At 46.5% G+C, this 25,072-nt stretch overlaps 1 protein-coding gene across 3 annotated transcripts in view; it reads right to left on the reverse strand.

The window, feature by feature from the left end:
• Positions 1–539: 539 nt before the first annotated feature.
• The window catches only part of TRAF3IP2 (TRAF3 interacting protein 2), a 47,768-nt gene continuing 23,235 nt past the window's right edge, over positions 540–25,072 (reverse strand). For all 3 annotated transcript variants that reach the window (XM_032858332.1, XM_032858334.1, XM_032858333.1), the window contains exons 3-9: positions 17,788–17,956; positions 14,077–14,255; positions 11,741–11,829; positions 8,285–8,353; positions 7,024–7,140; positions 3,564–3,638; positions 540–900 (exon numbers count right to left, since the gene is read on the reverse strand). In XM_032858332.1, the coding sequence (XP_032714223.1) occupies positions 754–900; positions 3,564–3,638; positions 7,024–7,140; positions 8,285–8,353; positions 11,741–11,829; positions 14,077–14,255; positions 17,788–17,956 (845 nt within the window). In that variant the 3' untranslated portion in view covers positions 540–753. The remainder of the gene's footprint in view (positions 901–3,563; positions 3,639–7,023; positions 7,141–8,284; positions 8,354–11,740; positions 11,830–14,076; positions 14,256–17,787; positions 17,957–25,072) is intronic.

Here is a 25,072-nt window from a genome sequence, read left to right on the forward strand (position 1 = left end):
CCCCTGGTCCAGCCTGCCTTCTGCCGCTGCTGTTGCTGCCTCCCATTCCTGAATATTCTTCTGTGGATAGCCAGGCCCTATTTAGAATATATTTATAACCACGGCTGTGTATTGTACAGAATGGTTTTGCCAAAAAGTTCTACTGCAAAAATAAAGCTTTGAAGATTAAAAAAGGGATTGTTTAACTGTCTGGCTCTAATCCTCTCCTATAGACCAGTCGGATACATTTATCTAATATGACATCCAAGCAGCTTTCCCGAAGCAACTGCCCGCGTCACTAGGAATTAACACACATCCATTTCCTTTGAGATAAGTAAAACATCATCTTACAAAAGAGTAAACATTTTATTATTTGTACACGAACCAGGCTGATCGGAGGACCCATGAGCATCTGGCTAACTCATAAAAGTAGCTTTAAGCGAGGGGAGGGTGTTTGGGGTCGTCGGTGGCAACGTCATTTATACGATCTAGGGGCTAAACAGGGAGAGGCCCAGAATGGACGCATCAGGCTGTTAGGAGCAGCGTGCTGGGGCGGGGGGGGGGGGCAGATGTAGGGACTACAGAGCAGCCACTGCCTCTTTCTGAAAGGCAGGGTCTGTGGAGGTCTCCATGGGAAGAGGGGTCTGCAGGACTGGTCTTCCGGGGTGGGGAGGGGTCCTCTGAGAGGGACCTCGAGGGGACGTGTTGTCGGAACAGGATCCGCCCCTCCGCCGCCCCCACCGGCACAACCCCAGGGCTCTGGGCACGGAGGGGTCACAGGGGCACCACCTGAAGCGTGGGCAGGGGCCCCCGGGGAGGGGCTATGTACTCCTCTTCCCTGAGCAGCCGCAGCAGGATGTTTTTCTTATTCTTGGGCCAGCTGTAGACGTGAGTGTTCTGAAGCCAGGTGGGCACGTGCTCCTAGGGGAGAGAGCGCGGCACAGGGGTGAAGGCCTTTAGAGAGAAACCTGGATTCCAGATCCCAGGCCCAGTTCCCAAACCTCCATGGCTTCCCTTCATGGGCGTGCCCTCCTGCAGTCTCCCGGGAGTTGTGCTGTTTGGCTTTTGGAAGGGGTTAGCATGTGAGACGCTCCCGGCTTCGGGGTAAGCTGTAGATCTCATTATGGAAACCACATGTGCGCAGCATTGGCTGTCAGCCTCCCAGGCTACCTGCCCTTTGCATTTCAACGTGCTTTTCACCACCCTCACATAAAAGGGGTAGGACAGAGGTCACGCAGAGTGATGTGAATTCCTTTGTGGCTTCAGAAGAAGTATGCCAAGGCTGTGGGCTTGATGTAATTCATTATCCTTTCATTACAGCCACACAGATCTGGCCTGCAGTAGAAGGAGCCCACCAGATCTGGGATCAGGCCAAAAGCAGAAACTCTAAGCCTGGGATTGTGAGGGTGCCGTCCCAGACTGCCCTCACGGAGTGGACATTCTGTGGGGGAGACAGACGATGAATAAAGAAAATATATAGTAGGTTTGACGGTGATACATACTGTGGGGAAAAATAAGGCGGGGAGAGGGAGTCCTGGGCAGGGTGGAAAGGCTTGCGGCTTTAAGTGGAGTGTTTAGGAAAGGTTTCACTGAGAAAATGAGCAAAGACCTAAAAGAGCGGAGGGGGCCAGCTTTGTGGATGTCTGGGTCCAGGCAGTGCAAAGGTGCTGTGGTGGGGGCGTGCCTGGCCTGTTCAAGGAGCAACAGGCCAGTGTGGCCAGAGACAAATGAATGAGTGAGTGAGTGAGATAGAGGAGGAGGAGAGGTCTGGAAGTAGAGGGGCCTGAGTCAGGGCCTTCTAGGTTTTTCTCTGAGTGGATGGGATCCCTAGTTGCAGAAAAAGCTTAGAAGCAGCACCTGCGACAGGTCGGGCATCATGCTGGTGTAGATGACACTCAAATGAAAAGATGCAGCTCCTGCCCTGAGGAGTTCACGGCCCAATGATGGAATGTAAATGAAGTAAAGAAACTATTTTCTAGGCAGTGGTGTACCAAAGGGGCAGGAGGTGGGAGCACTCTACCTCGAGCACAGGCAACCAGGGGTTGTCTGAAGAAGTTTCATAAGCATTAATAAAACCAACTCAGGGCTGCCTGGGTGGCTCAGTGGGTTAAGCCTCTGCCTTCAGCTCAGGTCATGGTCTCAGAGTCCTGGGATCGAGTCCCACATCGGGCTCTCTGCTAGGCGGGGAGCCTGCTTCCTCCTCTCTCTCTCTCTCTCTCTACTTGTGATCTCTGTCAAATAAATAAAATCTTAAAAAAAAAATTAAAAAAATAAAAATAAAAATAAAACCAACTCAGAGTCGGTCTCCTTTTCCATCACTGTGCTCCCGCCAGCCCTTCCACCCCCAACCGCAAGCCCCTGGCTCAAGGCACTCTAGCTAAGAGAGCTCAAAAGAGGAACAAGTTAGTATATTGGCAAGGAGGATGAGAGGTCAGCAGAATCTAGGGATTGGGTGATAGAAGGCTAAGTGAGAGTTGACTACCCAGAAAAGTCAGGGAACGGCATTGCCAGCAGGCGGAACAGATAGTGCAAAGGCACAGAAACAGAAAGAACAGGGCAGGTGTGAGGGCACGCTGGGATAGTCCAGTATGACCAGAGCATAGAGTCCCTGTGCAGATGGTGGGGAGAGAAGACTGAGCAAGTGGGCACAGCCCTCTTTTAAGGGGCCTCATCTGTCATGCTGAGAAAAGTGGATACGATCCCGGCGTCCGTCGGAATCCACGACACAGTTTCTAAGCTGGAGCGAGACAGATCAGATCTGCATTTTGGATGTTCCTCTTTCATGGCAGAAGGGAGGGTGGTTAGTACAGGGTCAAAATAGACAGGGAGACCAGCAAGGAGATCCCGCAGTGGGAACAACGAGAGCCTGGGTGAGGGAGGGAAATGCACGCTGTCGCCCAGGGTGTGAGCTTTGTAACCTGAGGTCATCTCAGGGCGCCTCTGCCTCCAGCCCCCTGAAGTCTCTGTAGTCCTGACCTTCAGGGATCCTCCCAGGTACAGCTGGGCCTGAGCTCAGGGTGCTGTGGTCTGAGTCTCAAAACAGTCATGACACCTCTGCCTGCCCCTTGCCAAGCCTGGAACATGACTTCAGATGGTTTTTGTTCCCATGCCCCAAACTGCTAGAATGTTCTTTCGGTGTAAAAACCCTCATATAAACCACAGCAAAGTTCACTTTGGTAACACTGTAGATTTAATTCCTGTCATCTACAGATTTGAGAGCTGAACTCTGTGCACCAAAATACCTCTGTGGACAGTCAGCAAAAATTGTCCATATCTTGACTTTTATGTATGAGAAATAAGAAGTATCAGATGAACCGTCTTTTTTTCTCTCCTGAGTTAAAACACAAACTACTTCTTTGTGTGTAATGGCTGTTTGAACGATTAGGACAGCGATGGCCCAGCAGATAACACCTTAAAACCTTCCTGATTCATGCTGCTGAGCTGAGTGCTACAACTTGTGGATCTTTCTGGTAACACTGTTATCTCTAAGAACTGATACAGAGTTCACCAGCTTTTCCACTGAGAAGCCCAGATAGCAAGCACACCAAAGCTTGAATTGGAAGGTTTTTGGCTTATTTGTTTACCTTCTTAGCATTTGGGAAGAGCACGGGGATGAATCTGAAATTCATGCTTCCTTGTTTGATGAACTCGATCTGCATCTGGAACAGAAAGAATTTGAAGGTTTGAGTTCAGGAATGAAGGCGAGTTAATGGCACCCAGGACCCTGCAAGCCCCCATAGCATTTCTATTCTGACTTCCTTGAGTGCCACACACGGAGGCTTTTAAGGTCTCCCTATTACACATGCATGCCATTCACTCATTCATGAATCATTTATTGAAGGCCTATTAAAAGTCACACTCTGTGCTAGACTTCAGGTTTCAAGGATTAGGATACCTTCTAGGGTGTGCCAAGTTGGCTTGTACCGGCTCAGGAAAGCCAGTTGTATGTATCCCTTCCTAATTCTGTGTTTGATGACTTTACACTGGTAGCTTGAAATTGACCATAATGAGAGTATTTATACCATGGAAATGGGGAAATGCTACAAATCAGGATTTCTTTATTTTTTGTGTGGGGGGTGGTGGTGGAGACTAGTTTATCAGAGCACTGCTGATACGATTCCTATCCTCCCAAAGCCAGCAGATTGGTGAGCAGGACGAAGGATACACTGCCAACCACAATGCAGTGTGAAAAGTAGAAATTAAATTGCTGTGGAAACCCAAAATGGGGGCCATCCATTTCTGATCAGTGATTTGAAGGACAGTGAGGAGGGATAGATCACTTAGATATTGAAAGCCAAGAATTTGGTCCGGGAGAGGAAGCAGGGGTGAGGGGAAGGGCATCCTCAGTAGAGGAAACAGCATAAGCAAATGTATGGAGGTTGTGAAAGAGTCAGTGGGGTTGGGAGCAGCTAGCACCGCTTTGTGGCTGGGGCACAGGATGGGCTAGGGAGGGAGTGGGAGATGAGGCTGGGGGTCCGCTGTGAGGAGCTCTGCCAGCCACACTAGAGGTCCCCCACACAGTTCCAGTTTGCGCTGACACTGTCGTGGCCCCCAAAGACTTAGCTGCCAAGAACTCTTTATCAAACCCAGAATTTTCAAGCTGAGGGGAGCTAGTGTCTTCCCAATGCTGTGACCAGCACAAAGCTCTCAGTCGTCTGATGACGAGGAGATGAGGAATTATGTGTTCCCAAGTATTTCATCTTCCAATTGATTTTTATCACCGAGAAGTCTTCATTGTACAGGGGAATAAAAACAGGACAGAGAAGAAAGTGACGGTGGTGACAGCTGGTTATTGAAGTCACCATAGAAACTCCCTCAGAAACACACACACACACTCGCGCACGCGCACACACACACACACACACACACACACACACGAATGCACCACAGTTTTTTTTTCCTCTCAGAACCACTGTCTTTTACAATTGAGAGGACCAAAACATGTTTTAAAACAATCTGTGTACTGTGTGACATGAACACGCCAATCGCCAGGACAAACGTGTGAAAGGAAGGGCCCAGGGTTGACAAGTTACAAGGGAAGAACTGGATTTAGTCTCAGACTTCCATCCAGTTCCCAGAATCCGTAAAGTTTTGCTCGTCCACTAGGCCGCACCGGATGCTGATTTCCTCTCCTATTTCTAGACACTGGCTTTTTGTGGAGTTGTTGGCCCTATGATGCAGTTACTCGTGGCTACCTCTTCATTCCCTCCATCCTAGAGGATTCTGCTGCCTGGAGGGGACCTGGAGGTCTTCTTATCTGGCCTCTTGAACCCCTCCGGTGATAAGGAAGGGCCCAAGACACTGTTGTCCCCAGAAAACTGAGTTGGGAGACAATCTGGTTGCTGGCAGGGTACCGTCAGACAAGCTCTGGGGGTAGCTGTTTCACTGCCTGGCATTGCCGCACACCAGCATAGCATGACAGGTTTCTTCAGGAACTGGCAGGGACCTGGAGCCCTTCCCACACACCAGCTGTCAGCTCCCAGGACTGGCAGGTTCCTAGAGATGCAGACAGGACATCCAGTGCTTTGGGCCACGCAGACATGCAGCAGCCAGCCAAAGGACGGCGGCCCCCGCAGCCAGCCGTGACCGTGTGCTGGGCCTGTCCGTGGGCCATCAGACTGGAAGAAGATGGAATGGGAGGACGCTTAGCCCCTGGTTCCTTGGCCTTACTCTCTGGCTTCACCGCTCGCCTTGGCCTTTACTTTCGGTTGGTTCTAACCTCAAATAAGTGGTCGGTACTTGCTAGAAGAGGAGACAGATGGGGAAGCCCCATCCACCCACCTGCTCTGCCTTTTTCCTGGGCTCCTGATCCACAGGGCAGACTCGGACTTAAGTCAGCCTCCCCTGAGATCTGCTGCTGGTCCCCTGTGTCCTGCCTTGTGCCGCTTACTTATTCTATCCGGGCCACTTCAGTGTCCTGCCCCATATTCCCATCTTAGTCTATGATCCTTTCTGTCCATTCCAGGCGCTTGTAGAATGTTCCAGTTGGAATGGAACTTGTAAGTTCTAGTCCAGCAGCTGTCAAGTCTTTTTAAATCTCAGAATCCTTGGTAAACAAACAAGCCTGAGAAAGGCAAACCAGCTCTAGCTAAGGTGGGATGGGAGACCCAGAGCCGCCCTGACCCCCAGCACCTATGGGCACCCAGTAGGGACTCCACAGAACATTTTGAAAGTCACAAGCCTAGTCCAGCATCCTAGTCAAGCAGAACTGTCTCCACAGCACCTCTGTCATCCTGGAAAGCAGGGAGATCACTAGCTCACAAAACAGCCAATTCCAAAGCTGGGTGCTATTTTCCGTCAGAATGTTCTATCAGATGCCAAGCAAGCCTAACTTCCCACAAATTTCTCCCACTGGCTTTAGTTGGGCCAGGCCCCATGGTTCGGGTGTGGCGGCGGACTGTTGCTCATCGATCATGAGCTCAGAACAAACCCTTCCCTTGACCTGAGCATGGAGATGTCCCAGACATGACCCCATCACATCTTCACAACCACCCTGTAAGTAGCAGTGACCCACTGCATGATTAGGGACATAGAGGCACAGAGAGGTTTAGGCGGTTGGCTCAGGGTCCCACAACTATACAGGAAGAAGCGAAATTTGAACCAAGTCCCTCTGGCACAGCACCGTATGTCCTTTCCATTCCACTCCGCTACTCTGCGTCTCTGATGTACCAGGGGACAGAAGAGGACAGATGCGGGAGCCCCCTCTCCTCACAGCCCTGGCCCAGGCCCCTCTCGGGACCGCCCAGCTGTTGGTGAACAGCCAAGCCAGCAGAGCCCTGCTTTCCAGCGCCATCTAACCGGAAGTGAGGGATCACCAATGACTGTCCCCTTGCAACAGATAGGAACGGAGTCCCAGAGATGGGGCCGCTGGCCCACAGTCCCGAAGGCAGCCGAAGCCAGAGGCAACATCCCCTGTCCTGCCCGGGGTTCCTCACCCCATCACCGCGCCACCTTCCATTGGTCCCCAGCGGAGGACAGGCCTTCCCAGAAGAGCGCGCCCCTCTCTGGGGGGTGGCGGGGTGCGGCGCTCCCCTCGCCACTCACCATGCGATGAATGTACTTAGTGTGTAAGCCGTGCTCGTCCTCGTCCAGCTGCGACTCGGCACCTTCCACATCCTGTTTGTATTTGGGGCTGATTGCTACAATTATCATCACTGTCTTCTGTTAATGAGAGAGAAAGCATGTTTACGGAAGTGTCAAGGGGGGTCCGTTTCGGGGAAGGGAGGTTCTGGGGAAGGCAGGCTGGCAAGCGGCCAGCAGGGCCCCAAGCCTCCCCACAGGCCCCCGCCCCGAGGGCCTGGCTCGCTGGTCCTGTGCGGAGAGCGCAAGGCGGAGGCCCCCACTCGGCCGGGCTCCTGGGTCCCCACCTCCCCGCTGTCTCCCTCCCGGCTCCCTTCAGACGCGAGCAAACCGCTCCTCGGTGGGGCGCGCTCCTAAAGGGAGGCGGCTTGGCCCACCATTTTGCAGCGTCGCTGCTAAACAGACGGAAGCCTGGCGGGGCCCGGCGGAGAAGCCCCCTCCCTCCGGCCGCGGCAGGGAAGCTGCGGTCCGCACTCCCGAGCGCCCTGCCCGCCCGCCGCGAGCGCGTCTCAGCGCAGCCGGCAGGAGGGCCCCTTCCGCACAAAGCCCACGTCAGGCTGCAGACAAAAGGAAAAGCCGCAGAACCCCAGCCTGCTGCGACTCCGGCCCCCACCGCTCCCTCCAAAGCAAGCGGCTGAAGCAGCCGACACGGACACGCTGGCAGCGATCAATTTCTATCTTGTTAAAGCACAAAGTGTCCCAGTGGTCAGTATAGATTCTGTCAGTGGAAAACAAATCACAGGGCTGCGAGTGGGCGCCTGGGCGGGGGGCTGCGTGGCAGGGGCAGCCTCCCCACCTCCTCCCCGCCCCGCCATGGAAGCTCTGGAGCCCCATCGGGCAGAACACTCGGGGTGGCCTCGGATTAAATTGAATTCTGTCGCTCCCTCCCTACTCCCTGCCTTCATTTCCTCTTTTCCTATTCTGGTGTTTAAAAAAAAAAAAAACAAAACAAAAACCCACCAAAAAAACAAAAAACTGTTTGCTCTGATTGTTATCAACCACCTGTGTCTGGTTTGACCGTTATTTCCTGCCTGTGCATGTCCACGAGGGTGACCCCATCCTTCCTTTCCAGGTCTCTGCAGGGTTGCCAACAAGTGAGGCTTTGTTGGGGGCTCTCGCAGCTCTGGACTTGGTAGGTTTGCCAGGGCTTCTTTCATAAAATAACTCCACAGGCGAATTGTCTTTTTTGCCAGAAAACGAGCTCAGAATTTGGGACTGTACTTACATCTCTAAGGTAGCGTTCCATCCACTTAATGATATCAATGCCTCGGATTCTATCCTCAAATATGTCAATCTACGAGAAAAAGATGTGGGAGGTGGTTCTTAATGAGAAGCTTTCTGTAGATGTAGAGGGAGAGAAAACACAAGAGACTGTATGCATTTAAGACTGGAAAAATTACGATTGCTTTTTGCAGGGAGGAACACGTAAGTCTAAAAAACAAAATACAATTTTCTTAAAGTGTTCCCTATTTCAACATGAGTAGGCATTCAAGTATTTAATATCCATAATTAGGATATAGTGGTACACATCAAAATCTATCTTTGGCTATACAATAATTGTTTTAAAAATCTGAGAGACATAGTAGACCAAGTTGGATATAAGCCAGCAACATATAGATATATATATATGTAATTTGAAAGGCTAACATGATATCATCCTGGAACATTTTAATGAATGTATGGTGTACAAGTACTAAGATACAATTCTGGTGCTTTTGTTGCATTAGCCAGGTCATTATTATGGTATTATGTCCAGTTTCGAGCTATGCATTTAAAAAGGATTGGATGAAACTTGGAGCAAATCCAAGGAACAGTCACAGAAACAATTACTGAGATGGTGGGAAAAGGTTTATGATGAAAGTCAAGAAGCAGATCTCTTGGGCCTTGAAGAGACTGATATTAAATATCAAGTCTTCGAAGGAATATTTGAAGGGGAGAAAAACCAGTTATTTTCTATTTTTCAGAAGACCAAATAAGGCAGCCTTTCTGGGGCTCTGGCCTGTCCTGCAGCCAGAAAGTAATGTACGTGTGTACAAGGTGCTCCTGCTTACAAGACGGATTATACACTAGAATGGGTGACTCAGGGATAGTGTCCTCGAGGAGGGGTTATTTGATTTAGCCACACTGCTCTCAGATCAGTTGTCCTAAATGTCACTCCACCGTTTAAAACGTATCAAGTCCTAGCCATTCAGCAAGCTCTCCAGGCCATCTGTGACCCAGCCTTACCTTTTTTCCTCACGTGCCCTGTCTACTTTACTCCCCAGCACCCTGGAAGCATAACACAGACCTCCCTGCTCTCCTCTCCCACACGCTGACTTCCTCGTCTTTGCCTCACCTGCTTCTGCCCCATTGTGACCAGTGGTACTGGACAGTAAACACATTATTATAACATCCTTTCATTTACTGTATGTCTCGTTTACGTCTGCCTGATCTCTTCAGCCTGGCTCTCCTCTTCCTGTGGAATCAGAAAGTGCCCCGAGTACGCCAAACTGTCAGACACAAGTTCAGAATATGCGTCTTTACTGATGGAACACTCAAAATGGAATGGCTTTCTTTTTGGGCTGGATGATTCCTGCTTTAAAATGTCAGATGGGGGGCGCCTGGGTGGCTCAGAGGGTTAAGCCTTTGCCTTCGGCTCGGGTCATGATCTCAGGATCCTGGGATCGAGCCCCACATCGGGCTCTCTGCCCAGCGAGGAGCCTGCTTCCCCCTCTCTCTCTGTCTGCCTCTCTGCCTATTTGTAATCTGTCTGTGAAATAAATAAATAAAATCTTTAAAAAAAAAAAAAATGTCAGATGGCCAATGACCACATGAGGTGATCTTGAGAAAGCCTGTGTGGCTTTCGGTGACTGGAATGGTAACCCACTTCTAACATATGAGACAGAAGCAATACAATGTCGGGGTTGAGAAGAAACAGACAGCTGGGATCTACTCTTGGTTCTACTCTTGGCTTCTGTGCTTCCTACTTGTATAATTTTAAAAGCATCACTGAAACTCTCTAAGTCTTATTATCTTCATTTGTAGTATGTGATTAATAAGCCTACTTCCCAGGATGGTTGTAAGGACTGAAACAGTTGGACATGGAAAAGTATATCATAACGCCAGGCTTGAAGTAGGTACTCAATAAATGGTTATTTTAATTGTTACCCCAGGACCTAAATTATTCCTTGCTACTGAGGTGGGCTTTCTGGGAGGCACAATGTGCTGGACTGTTTCTCCAGATCTCCGCCAAAGTCCACAGCTTCTGTCAGGCCAACTTCTCCACGCAGCTACTGTTACAGGCCAAATTGTGTCCCTTCCCCCCAAATTCATTATTTGAAGTCTTAACCCCCAGTGCCTCAACCTGACTGTATTTGGTGATACACCTAGGGACTCTTGATGTATCAATACAGTAACTTAGTCGTCCAGGGTGGGACTCTGTGATTCTACTAGAAGGCTTCCTGGTGATCAGAATCAAGGATAGACTTAAATTCTAAGTAGCCTCTGATTGGTAAGGTCCTAAAAACCTGTCCTCCTTTCCAAGGGCAATCAGTATGCTTATTTGGAAACATCCAAAAGTAAGATCTTTTCTGAGATGTTGGCCTTATGACCTGTAATTTGATTTTATGTCTCGGTTTCCACAGTGCTTTCTTATTCCAGAAATGAGAAATTGAAATGTTGGTTCCTATACAGTCACTCAGTCGGAATGTATAAATTGTATGCATCTTAAACTTGCGGACACTTCCATTAAAAAAAAAAAAATTACAGAATAAAGAAAAAATTCAGTAAAAACTGTTAAATAATGCTAAGCAATCATTAAAATGGACGTTTAGTTACTAAGTAGTTCCTTTTTATCCTTCAACTTTGCTATTCATAGATATTTTCCTTGTATTTCACCACTCTCTAGAATTCACTGTCACTAAATACCCCCCGGGGGCCTCGGGGACGGAAAAGACGTGATCTCAGTGTTTGAGGAAAGCCAGCCCTTTGAGTGGTCTCCTGTGGTATTTTATTTATCGTACAGAAGAACGTACATGACGTGAAGCTGTGCTGTTGGAAGGCGCTGCAGGGAAACTTGGGGAGCGTGTACCTTCTGAGATTCCTTGGGCCAAGGTCATAGCGCATGGCAGGGCTGGGTCGTCTGCCTCCCCTAGAACTGGACTAGACCAGCTGAGAACCTGGCCGTGGATTCCTCGCCCAGGAGCATAACAGCCGCGTCAGGGTGCGGAAGGCAGCTGGGCACAGTAGGCCTCGTGCTTCAGGCCTCACAGCCCAGTGTCCAGCAGTAGGACCTGATGCAACAAGCAGGTGGCCGGGGGAAGCCTGCAGCCCCCTGCACCACAGGAATCCCAGCCAAAGCAGGCATGCTTGGTGGAAAAGGGCCAAGTCCAAAGTGTGGTAGGCTCTGGCGTTTCCTTCAGGCCAGGGGCCAAGCTGCATTTGCGGTCAGCGTGAATGCACACCATTCTAAGGTACTCGGGGTTGCTCAAAAAGCATGCAAGAAGGAAGTGCCAGAGTCTCTGGATAGCTGAAAATCTAGAAAATAATTACCTACGTCCATAAGCATTCAGTTCACAATCCCGTAACTCAAATAATACAGTTTAAAACCTCAACAGTTATACGAATGGCTTTTCTCCCTTTGTTTTTCTTCCCATTGTACTCACTTGAGCTGTTCAGCCTTCTCTGGGGATGAGATACTTACTGCAGTTTGGAAGCCATTTACCAAGAGGAAGTTCACGAATTTCACCACCTCCATGGCTGTGTCCATAGAATAGGTGATGAAGACTTTCCCTAAGAGAGATTTTTCACATTTATTAGAAACTGGTCAGATTACTCTTACTGAGCGCTTGTAAATTGTGTGCAACGTCTTTCTGTCTTTCTAGAATCATAAAGTGAAACTTTGGGATGCGGGTGGTCTGAGGGCTCAGGCCTGCAGCTATGTGAACTGCTGTCCTCAGGAGAGGCCAAGAGGCAGGGGGTCTGAATAAGGGGGTGCAGACTGCCCCCTGTGCAGGGAAAGAGGAACGCCGGCAGCCTCAGACAAACCAAGGAGGCTGCTGGAAAACCACGTGATGCATTAATACAATCCATCAGCCAGAACCCACAGGTCCTTGAGATGAGGCCACCTCCCGGTTTCTTAGAGACACTTGGCACTGTGCCTAAGGAATACTCTCACAGCAGGCCAAGCCGAACCTTGCTAAGGGGCCACCCAGCAGTGTCCTCTTTTGATCTTACGATGCTCTCTGCTTGTTTGACAAGAGCAATTAGGGGAGAGGGAGGAAGTGGTTCCTTATGCCCTCCTGCCCCTTACGGGAGGGAGAAAGGCCACTGGTGGAAGAAAGTCCAGGCTGATGGGGTACACGAAAGCAGAAATGTTAGTAGGACCTTTAGTGGCTTGAAGGACCGAGATGCCACCTCGGGGCACCCAGCGTCACAGACCCCCTTCCTCCTCCCTAGATCAGCCTGGAGCCACAGAGGGCACTGTGCCCACGAGCCTGACCCAGTCAGGATGCAAACCACTGTTTTCTCGTGCTAAAATCTTATGGGAAATTATCTGGCTAGCACGGTGATGGGAGAGATGAATAATCTCTGAGTGTTGGCTTTTAGTCTGCAATGGACAGGCTCAATCTCAGGAAGTCCCTGGGGCAGAGCGTGGAGAAGAAAGGAAGGCTAGAGAGAAAATGTAAATGTGTATGTATTCATCTGTGCTTGGGCTCTGGTGCTTTGGAACAGATCTCTCAAACAGAAGTGTGGATGGCGGTCACACTGACTCATTTAAGCAGTCCTGTTGATAGCACTCAACCCATCCTTAACACCCAATATTCAACCAACTCCTACATAAGAATTTTAGGACTCCTTTATAGACTATAGTAAGATAAATAATGATCTATAGACTGACATCAGGGTGCTGACCGATGCAGCATCCATTCTCCAGGAATACTCAGAATTAAAATGTGTGAGATCTTGGGATGCCTGGATGGCTCAATGGGTTAAAGTCTCTACCTTCGGCTTGGGTCATGGTCTCAGGGTCCTGGGACTGAGCCCCACATCGGGCTCTCCACTCAGCGGAGAGCCTGCTTCCCTCTCTCTCTCTGCCTGCGGCTCTGCCTACTTGTGATCTCTGTCAGATAAATAAATAAAATATTTTTTAAAAATAAATAAAATAAAATGTGTGAGATCTTTAAGAAGATTAAATAAATTTTTTGAATGATAAACAACAGTGGATCCTTGCCACAGAAATCTTTAGGAGTCCTAAATGACTAGAGCACAGATTCCCCAGATGGGAGTTAGCAAATGCAAAAAGGCTTGATTTCCAGGTTTGTTTCAAAGAGGCACCCAGATTTGCAAAGGGCTTCTCAAAATTACCTGAGCTTCTCTAGCAAGCACAACAGAATATAACAATTTCACAAGTAGTGGCTGTTTTCGTAAGATTCCTGGAACTTACTGTCCTGACTGACCTTAATATGAGAACATTTTGGTGACAGTTCAACATTTCTGGTTCTGGCTGCAAAATATGGAAAAAGAATCATCACCTGACACTTAGTCGAATGTTTCTTTAAATAAAAGGCTTAGTTTGCATTTGGTTGTAAAGCAGTATGGAGAATGTGAGACCACTTTTGCCAAACAAGATTGCTCATTCCTACAGGAAATGACCTCGTTCTTGATGGCTGCTGCTAATTTATGGCGAAACACTAGGTCCCCAGCCAATACCACGTGGACATCCAATCAATTTACCCAGGGGCAAGTCCACTCAAGGGCATCATTTAGAAGAGAGAAGCATTCGGGTTACTTGTCATTGGAGTATATGTTTAAGAAAATCTCGCGGTAAGCATTTTGTGAGTATTGCTGGTGGTCTCAGGGTCACTAAAAACATTGCTACAAAATGCGGGTTACTCTTTTTAGCCAAGAGTAAAGAAGTAAAATTTATTTCACTGTGTATATGAGAAATACCCAAGATTATGGGAGAATAATCCTCAAGTATTCTGAAAGTATAAGACCTGGCAAAAAGAAGAAAACACAACACTGCAAACAACTTACGTAACTCTTCTGGCAAATTGCTTGTTTTCAGAGTTCCTCTGGCTGGAAGGTTACTAAGGGGTCTAGGGACAGCAGCTGGGGACGGAGCCTGGGGACCCAGTGGTCTCAGTTCTGCAGGACACTCCAAAGACTCCTCAGGAACTCCGGCTCGATGAGGTGGCTGGTTATATAGTTGGTCCCTGGAAAAGAATACATTTACAGTAAAATTTTCGTTTTTTACAATGGCCAACCCAGAGGGACAGAAAGTCTTTGAGATGCCAGTGAGCTAGCTCTTCCCTCTGCCTCCATTTCTTTCCTAAGTGAGGGTTGCTTCATTGAATTTGAGTCAATAAGTGACTGGCGGGCAGCCGAGTGGAAAGACCCATGTGAGGGTTCGAAAGAGGGAACTTAATTTGATTTCTCCATTTAAGGACTGTCTAATTGGGAAGATAAGTGGTATGTACAAGGCAGACATGGTCACCAGTAAAAGAAAGTAGTATAATGGGTGATATACAAGGTTGGTGTTACAGGCATTCAGATAAAAAGACAGGACTCTTAACTCATGATAGGTAACATTTAATCGTGTATCAGAAGGTAGGAAAGGCCTTGTAGGCTTCAAGTTTTTATGTTGCTGCTAATATATAGATGAGAAATCTGATTTTGAAGACCCCTTAGAGAAGTTTCTACCACATCGTTATATGGCATCTTTATTATTTTTTTGGTTGACAGGTACACTTGTGGGAGATTTGGAAAGCCGAAGGGAATGGAAGCCATGCTTCGGCCACTTCTGCGGTTTCTGTTGCAAAGTGCTGCTGTGAGGTGCCGAGCATGCCCGTGTCCTATGACCATCCTCCCTTGTCAAGTTAAGGGCGTAGGCATCCATTTTGGGTCAGTGCAGATCTAGCAGGAACAGAATGGATCCAGTCGTTGTAGTGGCTGTGGCTTCCTGATTCTGGATTGTACTATGGCAGCATGGCCTCCAACGGAGAGTTCTCTGGCGACTTTCTCATCTTCTGCCTCTCTCCCTGGGACGGAGGAAGCAGCTTCTTTGGCGTCCTGTTCTGTGGTGCTACTCCGGGATCTTTCTTGGAACCCTGGCCTAAAACTTGCTCCTCTAATGGCCAACAATTCTAGAACCACCCACCCCCCGGCCCTGTGTTAAGTCCTTTCTGCTACAAATAACTAGAGTTGTTTCTGGGTTTCTGACAGGGGGATTAAAACTGTGTCTGTAATGTTTTATTTCCTTAAAAAACAACAACAACAACAAAAACCTCTGAAGGATGTGTGGCTCTTTGTTAACATTTTCAAAAAAATCTAGGGAGTAGGAACGTGGATGTTTGTTATTTGTTGTAGGTTTGAGATGGCTTTCTATTCTAAATTTTCAAAACTGCTTTGATTTCAAAATCAATGTGTATCTGCCCAGTTTTTATAGATTATTGCATACACTTACATTTTTACCCAAAAGAGTAATGAAAAATTTTGAAAGTCTTATGCAACAGGACTTAAAATAAAATTACACAGAATCCCAAGTGTACTATATTTCTGAAGTGTGAATGTTTCAGGAAATTATTTTTATTTTAGATTTTTACTAATACATAGAAAAAAAATCCTTATAAGATATACCCTCATCTAACGGGGACCCAGGTCCACATCCTTTTTGCATTAAATTCCTTTATACTGAAAGTTGCTTGGTTGTAATAGAAGGCAACTGCTCATTAGATTAAAAAAAAAATGTTAAAGCTTTGGTAATGTTAAAAAACTTCCCTGTAAAAACAATATCATGGATATTAACGACAGAGTAAAGTTTCTATGTCAAGGTTCACTTTCAAATTTATCACTGAGGACTAGCTTCTTTATCCAAACTTATTCTTCATTATCCTAAAATTATAAAATAAATCCAAGGAGACCACAGCAGGCTTAAATTGATGTTACAAAAGCAATTCCTCTGTATTAACTTCTCAATTTTTCTGTAAATCTAAAATTATTTTGAAATAAATGTTTATTTAAAAAATTACTATTGCCTCCCCTATCCAATGCCAGTGGACATGTTTCATAAGGATGCTTAAGTTGTGTTTGTTTTCTTGGACTTGTAGATATTTCTTATGCAAGAGTACTTTTCTGGTTGTAAAATCACATTGTCTTGATTTTGTTATTTAAACTCTGTGCCATTTTTTTTAAAGTTTATTTATGTATTTCAGTAAACTCTACACCCAACTTGGAGCTTGAAGTTACAACCCTAAAATCAAGAGTCACATGATTCTCCGAAGGAACCAGCCAGGTACACCAAACTCTGAGTAATTTTATTCTTAAAAAATAAGGGCTCTGTCAGGAAAGAAAATCTGAGAATGTTTGGGCTTTTTTTTTTTTTTTAAGATTTTATTTATTTATTTGACAGAGATCACAAATAGGCAGAGAGGCAGGCAGAGAGAGAAGAAGGGAGAGAGGAAGGGAAGCAGGCTCCCTGCAGAGCAGAGAACCCGATGTGGGGCTCGATCCCAGGACCCTGGGATCATGACCTGAGCCGAAGGCAGAGGCCTTAACCCACTGAGCCACCCAGGTACCCCGAATGTTTGGGCTTTTTAGGAGAGGGGAAAGCAGGCATGTGCCTTATCTGCCATTGTAAATAGAATGGGCTTTTCTTCTTTTAATAAACTTTCTGAGCTAATTATCCACTTCTGCATTTCTGAAAAATCTGCTTTAAAAGGATCTTTGTATCTCTTTGTATCTCATTCTAGTCTCAAAACAGAATATAATTTTACTTTGAGTGGTATATAAAAATTCTGCTTGAGCAAGAACAAACCTTTCATCTACTCTTCAATTTTTTTCTTAAATTAATAAGTTCCATTTCTAGTTCTTCCTCTGTATTTTAGATCCGTAAATTAAGAGAAGAGGAAAATGGGACGCCTGGGTGGCTCAGTTGGTTTAGCGGCTGCCTTCGGCTCAGGTCATGATCCCAGCGTCCTGGGATCGAGTCCCGCATCGGGCTCCTTGCTCAGCGGGGAGCCTGCTTCTCCCTCTGCCTCTGCCTGCCACTCTGTCTGCCTGTGCTCATGCTCTCTCTCTCTTTCTCTAACAAATAAATAAATAAAAAATCTTTAAAAAAAAAAAAAAGGGGGAAGAGGAAAATGTGAAGAAAAGTCGAAGGAGAACAATGAGGGGGAGACATGACTGAAGGTTAGACAGCTGGTCTGGTCAAGAAAAACCAGAAATGGTTTTCTGAAAGAAGTATCGGAAAGACTTAATAATGGCGCTCCATATATGTGGGTGCTTGTATTACAAAAGAAAACAACGGGCTTTTTAAAACTGCTACTGAGAGATAACTGAATTTAAAATTTCAAAGTAAGACATGGATTTAAACAGGCGTAGAAACTAGGGATATAAGCAAGAATTTCCTAATGGTGGAAGTCAGTCCCAGTAAAAATAAAAATCTATTTCTGAGCTAAAAGACCAGGTGACTTGAGAGTAAAAGGGGGGGGGGTCACTTGGCATCTTAAGGGCCTTTCCTTCAAGAGAATTTTGACAAGTCACCAGTGGCTTGAATGTGTCTGGTGGAGAGATTCCTGACCACCAGCTGCCATTTCCTCCTGACTCAAAGAGTCTGTTCCTCTGTGGGCCTCAGTCACTAGCCTGGGTGGCACACCAACGGAGAGTTTTGATACATCTTGGTCCCATTGGCATCATTCTAAATCATCACTAAAAAATGTCTGAAAGTTGGCCCTGTCATAGTGATACCTCGGGAGCCCCGGGGAGGAGTGGTCTCTTTGTGCGGGCCTCTGGTCTTGGTCCCAGGGGCTGGGGTAGTTCAGGACGACCTTCTGTACAGGCCTCGGGCCCCTCACACTGGCTCCAGGGATGGGCTGGACCACTTGGTGGTAGGCTGCTCGGGGGTGGTTGTGGCCACCTGTAGGGGAAGACAGCAAAGTGAACAGGGCAGAATGACTCTAGCACCTTTGTGGGAAAGCAGAAGCTCAGGGCCAATTTTTTTCTCCATATCGTGGGTTCCAGATATCAGTTACCACCTCCGTAATGCTTGCCATATTTCTGTACTATTATTTACTTGATCGTTTTCATGAAATTGAGTCATTTTTTTCCCTAAATAAAAACATCTGTGAAATCACGAGTTCGGTGTTCTAATTGGAAAGCGCAGAGCTCCACACAAGCCTCTATTTTAATAAGATACTTAGGATAATCCAACCACAAGAAACTCTCACACCAGCATTCCGACCATAATTTTCCAAGTTTCTAGAACCCAAGGCTAGGAGAAATTATCTCCATGATAGATACAGAATCGATACTCTTTTTTTTCCTTCCCCCAAGGGAACACCACACATACACACACACACACACACACACACACACACACTTGCACGCGCGCGCTCTCACACACATATACCATTCCCTTAGGAAGAAGTAAATGAATGAGGAAGACTTGGCTCGTACCTCTGGGAAGCAGCTAACCGGTTGGCAACACCTCCCAACTTTCTCGGTTTTTGTTCTTGTTAAAGCCTACATGCACTAGGGGCCGCGGCACTTAGGAAAGGGCCAGCCCGGGGGCAGAGCGAGGACGGGTGGTGACTTGTGTACATGTGTAATCTAAGACAAAGTGGGTCCCAGCCAGGCCCAGAAGCAGAAGAGTCCCCAGGGAAGAGGGGCAGCCTGCCTGAGCAGGTGAAAGACGAGAATTGAAGGGCAGAGGAGGGAGGTAGGGAAACCAGGCAGGGTGAGAGAGGAAGCCCCCGAGGGACCTGCCCAGGCCCCAAGGGGCTTGAGGAGGACATCTAAGCAGTGAGTGTGGGGATGCGCCTTAGGGATGGGTCTAGCCTATGGAGAGGTTGGAGAGAACCGAGTAGATAACCGTCCAACAGAGACCACGAGTACCTCCTTGTGATCCATGCACCACCGCCTCTGCCCAAGAAGGATGATCCAGGAGGTAGAGCTGGTCACAAGAAGGAGGAACCTTGTTTTTCAAAACACCGATTGGCCTTTATTCTTTTTCTGATGATAATAATAATGCTGTTTGCTTGCTGTGAAGGTAGGATACATGCAGGAAGGTAAAGCGAAATAAAACTAGCAAGTAAGCAAGCGAGCCACAGACAAGGTAGGTCAGAACCAGAACGCAGGGCAGTGGGGGGCTGGTGAGAATGTGGCTGGGAATTTTGTTCTTGGTTTGGCAGTCAGCAGCCATGGACATTTTCAAGGGAATGTTCAGGGGAATGATAGCCTCAAGTATAGACAGAAAACAAATAATGTGCATGTTCACTGTCTCCAGGTCTCCACTGTCTGACTCAGGCAACTTGGCTGGGTGACCCTGGAAACGTGGCCAAGCCAGTCTCTCAAGCATGGTCAGGTTCCCTGGGTTCAATCTATTGTCTGCTTTGACACAGGACACCAGCCAGGTCCTTCCTGTCCCCTCTCCAACACAGGCTGTCTCTTGGCCCAGCCCCTGATGCCTTCCTGAAATTGCTTAGGGCTGGTTTTGATGTTGGGGGGCTTAAGGAAGGGGAGGCGGGATCTATCTTGGCTCCCTGACTGATAAAGGAGACCAGGACTTGGAGAGCATGCTTACGAGTGAGGACACGGGACTGCATAAGATATACCCCAAAGACTTGGCTCTTATAGCCATTCTGGGGCAGGTCAAACATATTCCAAGGGGTCTGATGGCCAGGTGGAAATTCAGGGCGACAGAGCAGTTGCCACTGCTGTTCCTTTTCCCTAGAAAGGGGGAGAAGTGTCACGGCCATTGGGTCCCCAGGCGGGGGCCAGCCCTGCTTTTAGATGAGTCTTTGTGAGTGGATCATTTATAAAACCAGCTACAGTTACACCCCTCCAGAGATCTCCCCTTGCACTTAAAATCCTTCCTGCATGACTGCATCTCTGCCCTTGACCCTAGCCCCTCGTATGCTCTCCCAAGCTCACCAAGCCCCAGCTACCCTGGTCATCTTTCTTCTTGAACACCCCAAGCTTGTCTCTACCTCCGGGACCATGAGATGGCCATCCTCTCTGCCTAGTGTGCTCTCACACTCTATCTTTACAGACCAGCTTCTTGTCGTTCCGGGCTTATCATGTGTTTGAGTAAGCATGACTCTTACTGTCAACTTTTCGTCTGCCTTCCCTACCGGCATCTACCGTCTGTGAAAGCAGAGACTGCATCCGCTGGCTGCCATGTCTCCAAGCACAGAGCCTGCACACAGGGATGCTTAACACGCGAACGAATGGAGACTGCATGCTTCCAAAGCCAACCTCCTGCACACAGAGAAAGAGAAGCCACGAGACTGGCCACTTAGCTGTAGCCCACTTGGGTCGTGTCCCCCTCCGCAAGTAGGAAGGAGAAAGACGAGGTAAAAGAGAGGAAACTTTGCCAGTGGCCTTGAAAGTTTTTCATGTTGGCAGCCATTTTTGCTTCCCCGATCCATTAATAAGTGGCTAATAAGGTTTTACTTGCTTTAAAAGGGCTACCAGGCTCTAATGATAGGGTTTGTTTCTTTTCCAGAGAGCGGATGTTAGTGCTCTTAATCAAAAGCCTTTGAGTCAAGGTCATATGATTTCTAACAGATTATTTCCCCGCACAACATGTTTTTGTCTCATAGCAACAAATCGTGTCATTAAAATCACTAAGGCATGTGGGCTAAGGTTTGATTAGCTGTAACTTTCATTTCTGAAACGGTCACCTGCGGTAAAAACTTACAGTGGTTTACGTGAACAGATGAAAAGGATCCACCTTCCCAATTTTTAAAAAATTGACAACGGAGTCCTCGGTGCCATGCTTTGATTGGTTAAAACAAAGAGCTATCGAACTCCAGAGGATCAATCAAAAATAAGCTTTCCCTTTTGTGAGTGAAATTTGGTTGTGTGGAGAATTGCCTCCATAAGAATGTTTATCAGGTAAAGGAGTATCTTTTCATTGCTCACGTTTTAATCATTCTGTTCCACGATGTTGACCAAACTTTTTTCCTTTAGTTGGGTTCCTCTATAGAGAATTGTGGCTAACATTTATTCAACCCTCGCCCCATGCCAGATACTGTACTAAGTTCCTTATTTGGGATGATAGAGTTCAATTTTCTGTTTTCCTAAAGAAGTTTAACTTAGGATAAAATCCAGTTCCCTACCCTGGTCCTTGCATCCTTCACCTTGTGGCGTGGCTCACCTCGCCCCAGCCCTGCTGGCTCGCTTTTGGGTGCCTTCACTACACCAAGTTCCTTGCTTCCTTCACTTTCTTCTCCTTCAGATTTCAGCTCAAATGGGTCCTCTTAAAGAGGTCTCCTCTCACCATTCTACTAATATCTGACACGCAGTTTCTTCCTGTAGGGCACTTAGAACTTGTTGTTTCATTTGCTGATTTCTCCTCCTAGCTGGCTGTTTAGGAGACCGCGAACTCCATGAAGACAAGACCACATGTGTTTTATAGCTGTACACCTGGTGCCTAGCACAGGACTGGGGAAACATATGTTGAATAAATTGATTAACGAATGGACGAGTTCTGTTGCCAAGTCCCATCGAGCTCCCTCCTTTCCTCTCCTGCCATCTTGCACAAGACCATTAAAGATGGCCTTTCCAAGGCTTGTTGTCACAAAGGCTGTACTCATGATTAGGGATTACTCCTTTCCCCAGGAGGCAGGGACCAGAAAGAACTTTTTATTCATTCAACAAATATTTGTTGAACCTCTGTTGCTAGCCACACAGTGAACACAGATAAATAGGATACAGTTTCTCTGAGTGGCTCAAAATAGAGAAAAATCTGTTTTGTCTGTGGGTGTCTGTTTTGAAACACAAACCCACACTCGTTAGTATGTGAGAAGGGGAGGCGTGCAAGTCGGCAGCCACCTACTTGGTAGACTTAAGAATTACTGCCCAAAAGTATCTCCCTTACTGACTTTCCTCGGTGCCTAAAATTCCATCAAGATAATTTATTCGGCAGGGGTTGGAGGACAGAAGGCAGTGGATGGTGGGACAGACAAGTGATTTGTAAGCACTGGACTCCTCAATTCTGAGGCGGGGTTAATCACAGAACAAAGATACAAATCTTGCACACTCGTAAATGGGTGCCCAGAACTGTGTGTTATTTATCAATCTTAGGATCCTCTTGGCCTGGGTATACATAGTCTTCATGTTACTAGCCTTTTACTACTTGGAATCTGTAAACCAAATCCTAAACGAGGTTTTCCACTTATCAGTCAAAACATTCAACATTTTTCTTCCTTATTAAGCATGGTATTACAAGAGTACGAGAGAGAAAATAAGATCTGATTTTCAAGTTGTCAAAAAGCATGATGATGTAACGCAATCAGCTTGGCCAGGAAACAAAATGGCCAACATAATCTGTTAGCGGAACCCCCGCAGCTGTAAGCAGCGGGGGTTCCTGAAAGGCAGCTCCTTCCTTTATCATTTTTTCCATCTGGGTTCTTTTTTTTCCCCCTTACTTTTAACTGTGCAGGCACTCCAGCATACAAATGATCACTTTTTCAGGTTCCTTCGAGCAACAGTAGGCATATGCCCACAAGTGTATGTTATTCAGTCTTCCTGGTAGAGAAAGCAAACATTTTGATAGTAAAACAAAGGCTCTTTAGATTTCATTATATTCTTTTTTTTTTTTTTTCCCAAGTGATTTGCATCAAGGGTTTTATTTGATTGCACAGCCAACTGCAACCAGCCGTTCTGGTGACCTTCAGTGGAAGGATCCTGGGACAGTACGGGGCCAGCTTCTCTGGGGGACTGGTCGGGGGTAGGGGAGAAAACACTGGCTTATTCGACTTCTACTTACTCTCTACTCATTTTCACTAGCTTTGAACTTTTTCTTTTTTTTTTTTTTTTACATAAAAGGGGTGACCAGCAACTATTTCTCCTTTAACTTGCAAAGACGAAGGTATGCCATTTGCATGGCGATCATTATTTATTTATATTTTCATTAACAGATGAGGAAGTAACACTCTTGGAAAGCCAAGGAGAACCACGTAGCCATGGTTTCCAAGCATCCCTTAGGTGAACAGCTCTTTTGAAGTGGTTTTGTTGGCAATTAAGTGCAGTTATAGTCCTGACAGGAAACTAAGCATTCGTACACCTGCTTTGAATGCTTAAAATCTGCCAGCCGGAGGGATCTGGAAGGGGAGGGAGGGGCGCTCTACAGGATCCATGTAAGGAATAGCAATAATAACTAAGAACTGCTTGTTGGGGAGGGCTTCCATTCCCAGCGCCTTCAGTGTATTATCTCATTTAATCTTCAGGGTGACCTTCCTGGGAGCCGTTGGAGCCAGAGGCCTCATCAAGCTTCCCAGCTTGTGGTGTCCTGAGGAAACGCTTCAGCCCTGGGCTTCCCGGACAAAGCCAGCCCAACCCTGACTCAACCAGTGACTGGATGCTTTTGGGGGCCAGGGTAAAGAGAGGCACGGGGAATGAGGCTGCCCTATGCTCTCATTCCCCCATGTTCTTTTTTCTTCGACATTTACTTATTTTTAAATATAAAAATAATACCTGTTTGCTGTAAAAAATTTAAGTATATAAAGGTAGAAGGAAAAGTCTGTCTCTTCTGAATTCCCTGCCCCCACCACCCCTGATGCCTGGATCAGCAGCAACAATTAAGGCAATCCTTCCAGACTTTTCAATGTATGGTTTTTAAACACATTTAGCTTTTTAAAACTAACACATATGGAATCAGCACCGCACCTTGCTTATCTGCCTAATCTTTTTTATGTCAAAATGTGTATTTTATTCTGTGTAACAGTGGCCTAGCAGTCCACTGTATAAATAAACCACAACTTATCTGTCCCCTTATGAGTAGCATCTGAGTTGCTTTCCTTCTTACTTTACTATAATGATGGTTTACTAAACATCCTTGTTCACGTGTTTTTATAGGCTTGTTTAGTGTTTCTATGGGATTGATCCTACAAGTACGACTGATGGGCCAAGGAAGCACATTTAAAATTTTGATAAATAGTGAGATGCCTTCCAGAAGGTTGTAGGTTGTACCAATTGCCACTTCTGCCAAGAGCAGGTGGGAGTGTTCATTTCCCCATAACCCCATAATCCCACAACAATGGATGTCAGTTGAGGGTTTTTCTACCTGCACACCTAATTAGGAAAAGGGTAGCTTAAAAAATTTTGCATATATAAATTTTTCTTAAATTTAGTAACCCGAAGCTTAATTTCAAATGCTTATTGTTTGTGTTTCTTCTGTGAATTATCCCCTTCTCCTGCCCAAATTCTCTCCTCTGCTTTTCAACACCTCTCCTCCCTCCCAGGACCCACAGGCGCCTTCTCCTCCCTGCTGCAGTGTTAGGAAATAGTGGAGGGAGGGAGGGCGGGCAAGACAGCTGATTAGAGAATTTCATCAGCAGGTATTAGAGACTAAGAGTCCCCAGTCAGGGGTGTTTGCATTTTAAAAGAGTCTGCCCAGAGGGGGCATTTTGCTCTTGCTTCTGAGACGGGACTGCTTGTGGTGTCATTTCAGACTTCAACACAAAAAAATACTTGCAAGTGGGAAGATCTTTCTGGAATACTCAAATCATACTGAGTTAATGCTTTGTCTATCACAATGAGGCTTTCTCCTGATAGCAGATAAAGGCTAACTGCCTGGGACTTAGGATCACAAAGCCCTTACAAAGTATTCACACTTCTACACATTAATCTAAGGAATTTATCAGAAATGCAGATAAAAAAAAATTTAAAGAAAAAAATGCAGATAAAAACTTATATACATGATGTTTATCCTCCAATTTCTTACTGGATCAGAAACTGAAAACTCTTTACATTGTCTGATAACAGAAGAACTTAAAAACGATTTGGTAGATCCATCTGAAAAAACACCATGCAGGATTTTTAAATGATTCTGGAAAAAGTGCACTGAACGTCACTGGGAATTATTTTAATTTTACATTAAATATATATGCTATACATATGCATATTTTATAAGTCAAAACCCCCAAAAGGAATGATAGTTAGGAGATAGAAACATGAATGGGGCTTTTAGGCATATTTCAATTTTGTGAGCAAACGTATATTGCAGTTATGATCAGAAAATTTATCT

The sequence above is a fragment of the Lontra canadensis genome, unplaced genomic scaffold, assembly GCF_010015895.1.
Source record: "Lontra canadensis isolate GAN:19392208 unplaced genomic scaffold, GSC_riverotter_1.0 scaffold14, whole genome shotgun sequence".
NCBI classification, from domain to species: Eukaryota; Metazoa; Chordata; class Mammalia; order Carnivora; family Mustelidae; genus Lontra; species Lontra canadensis.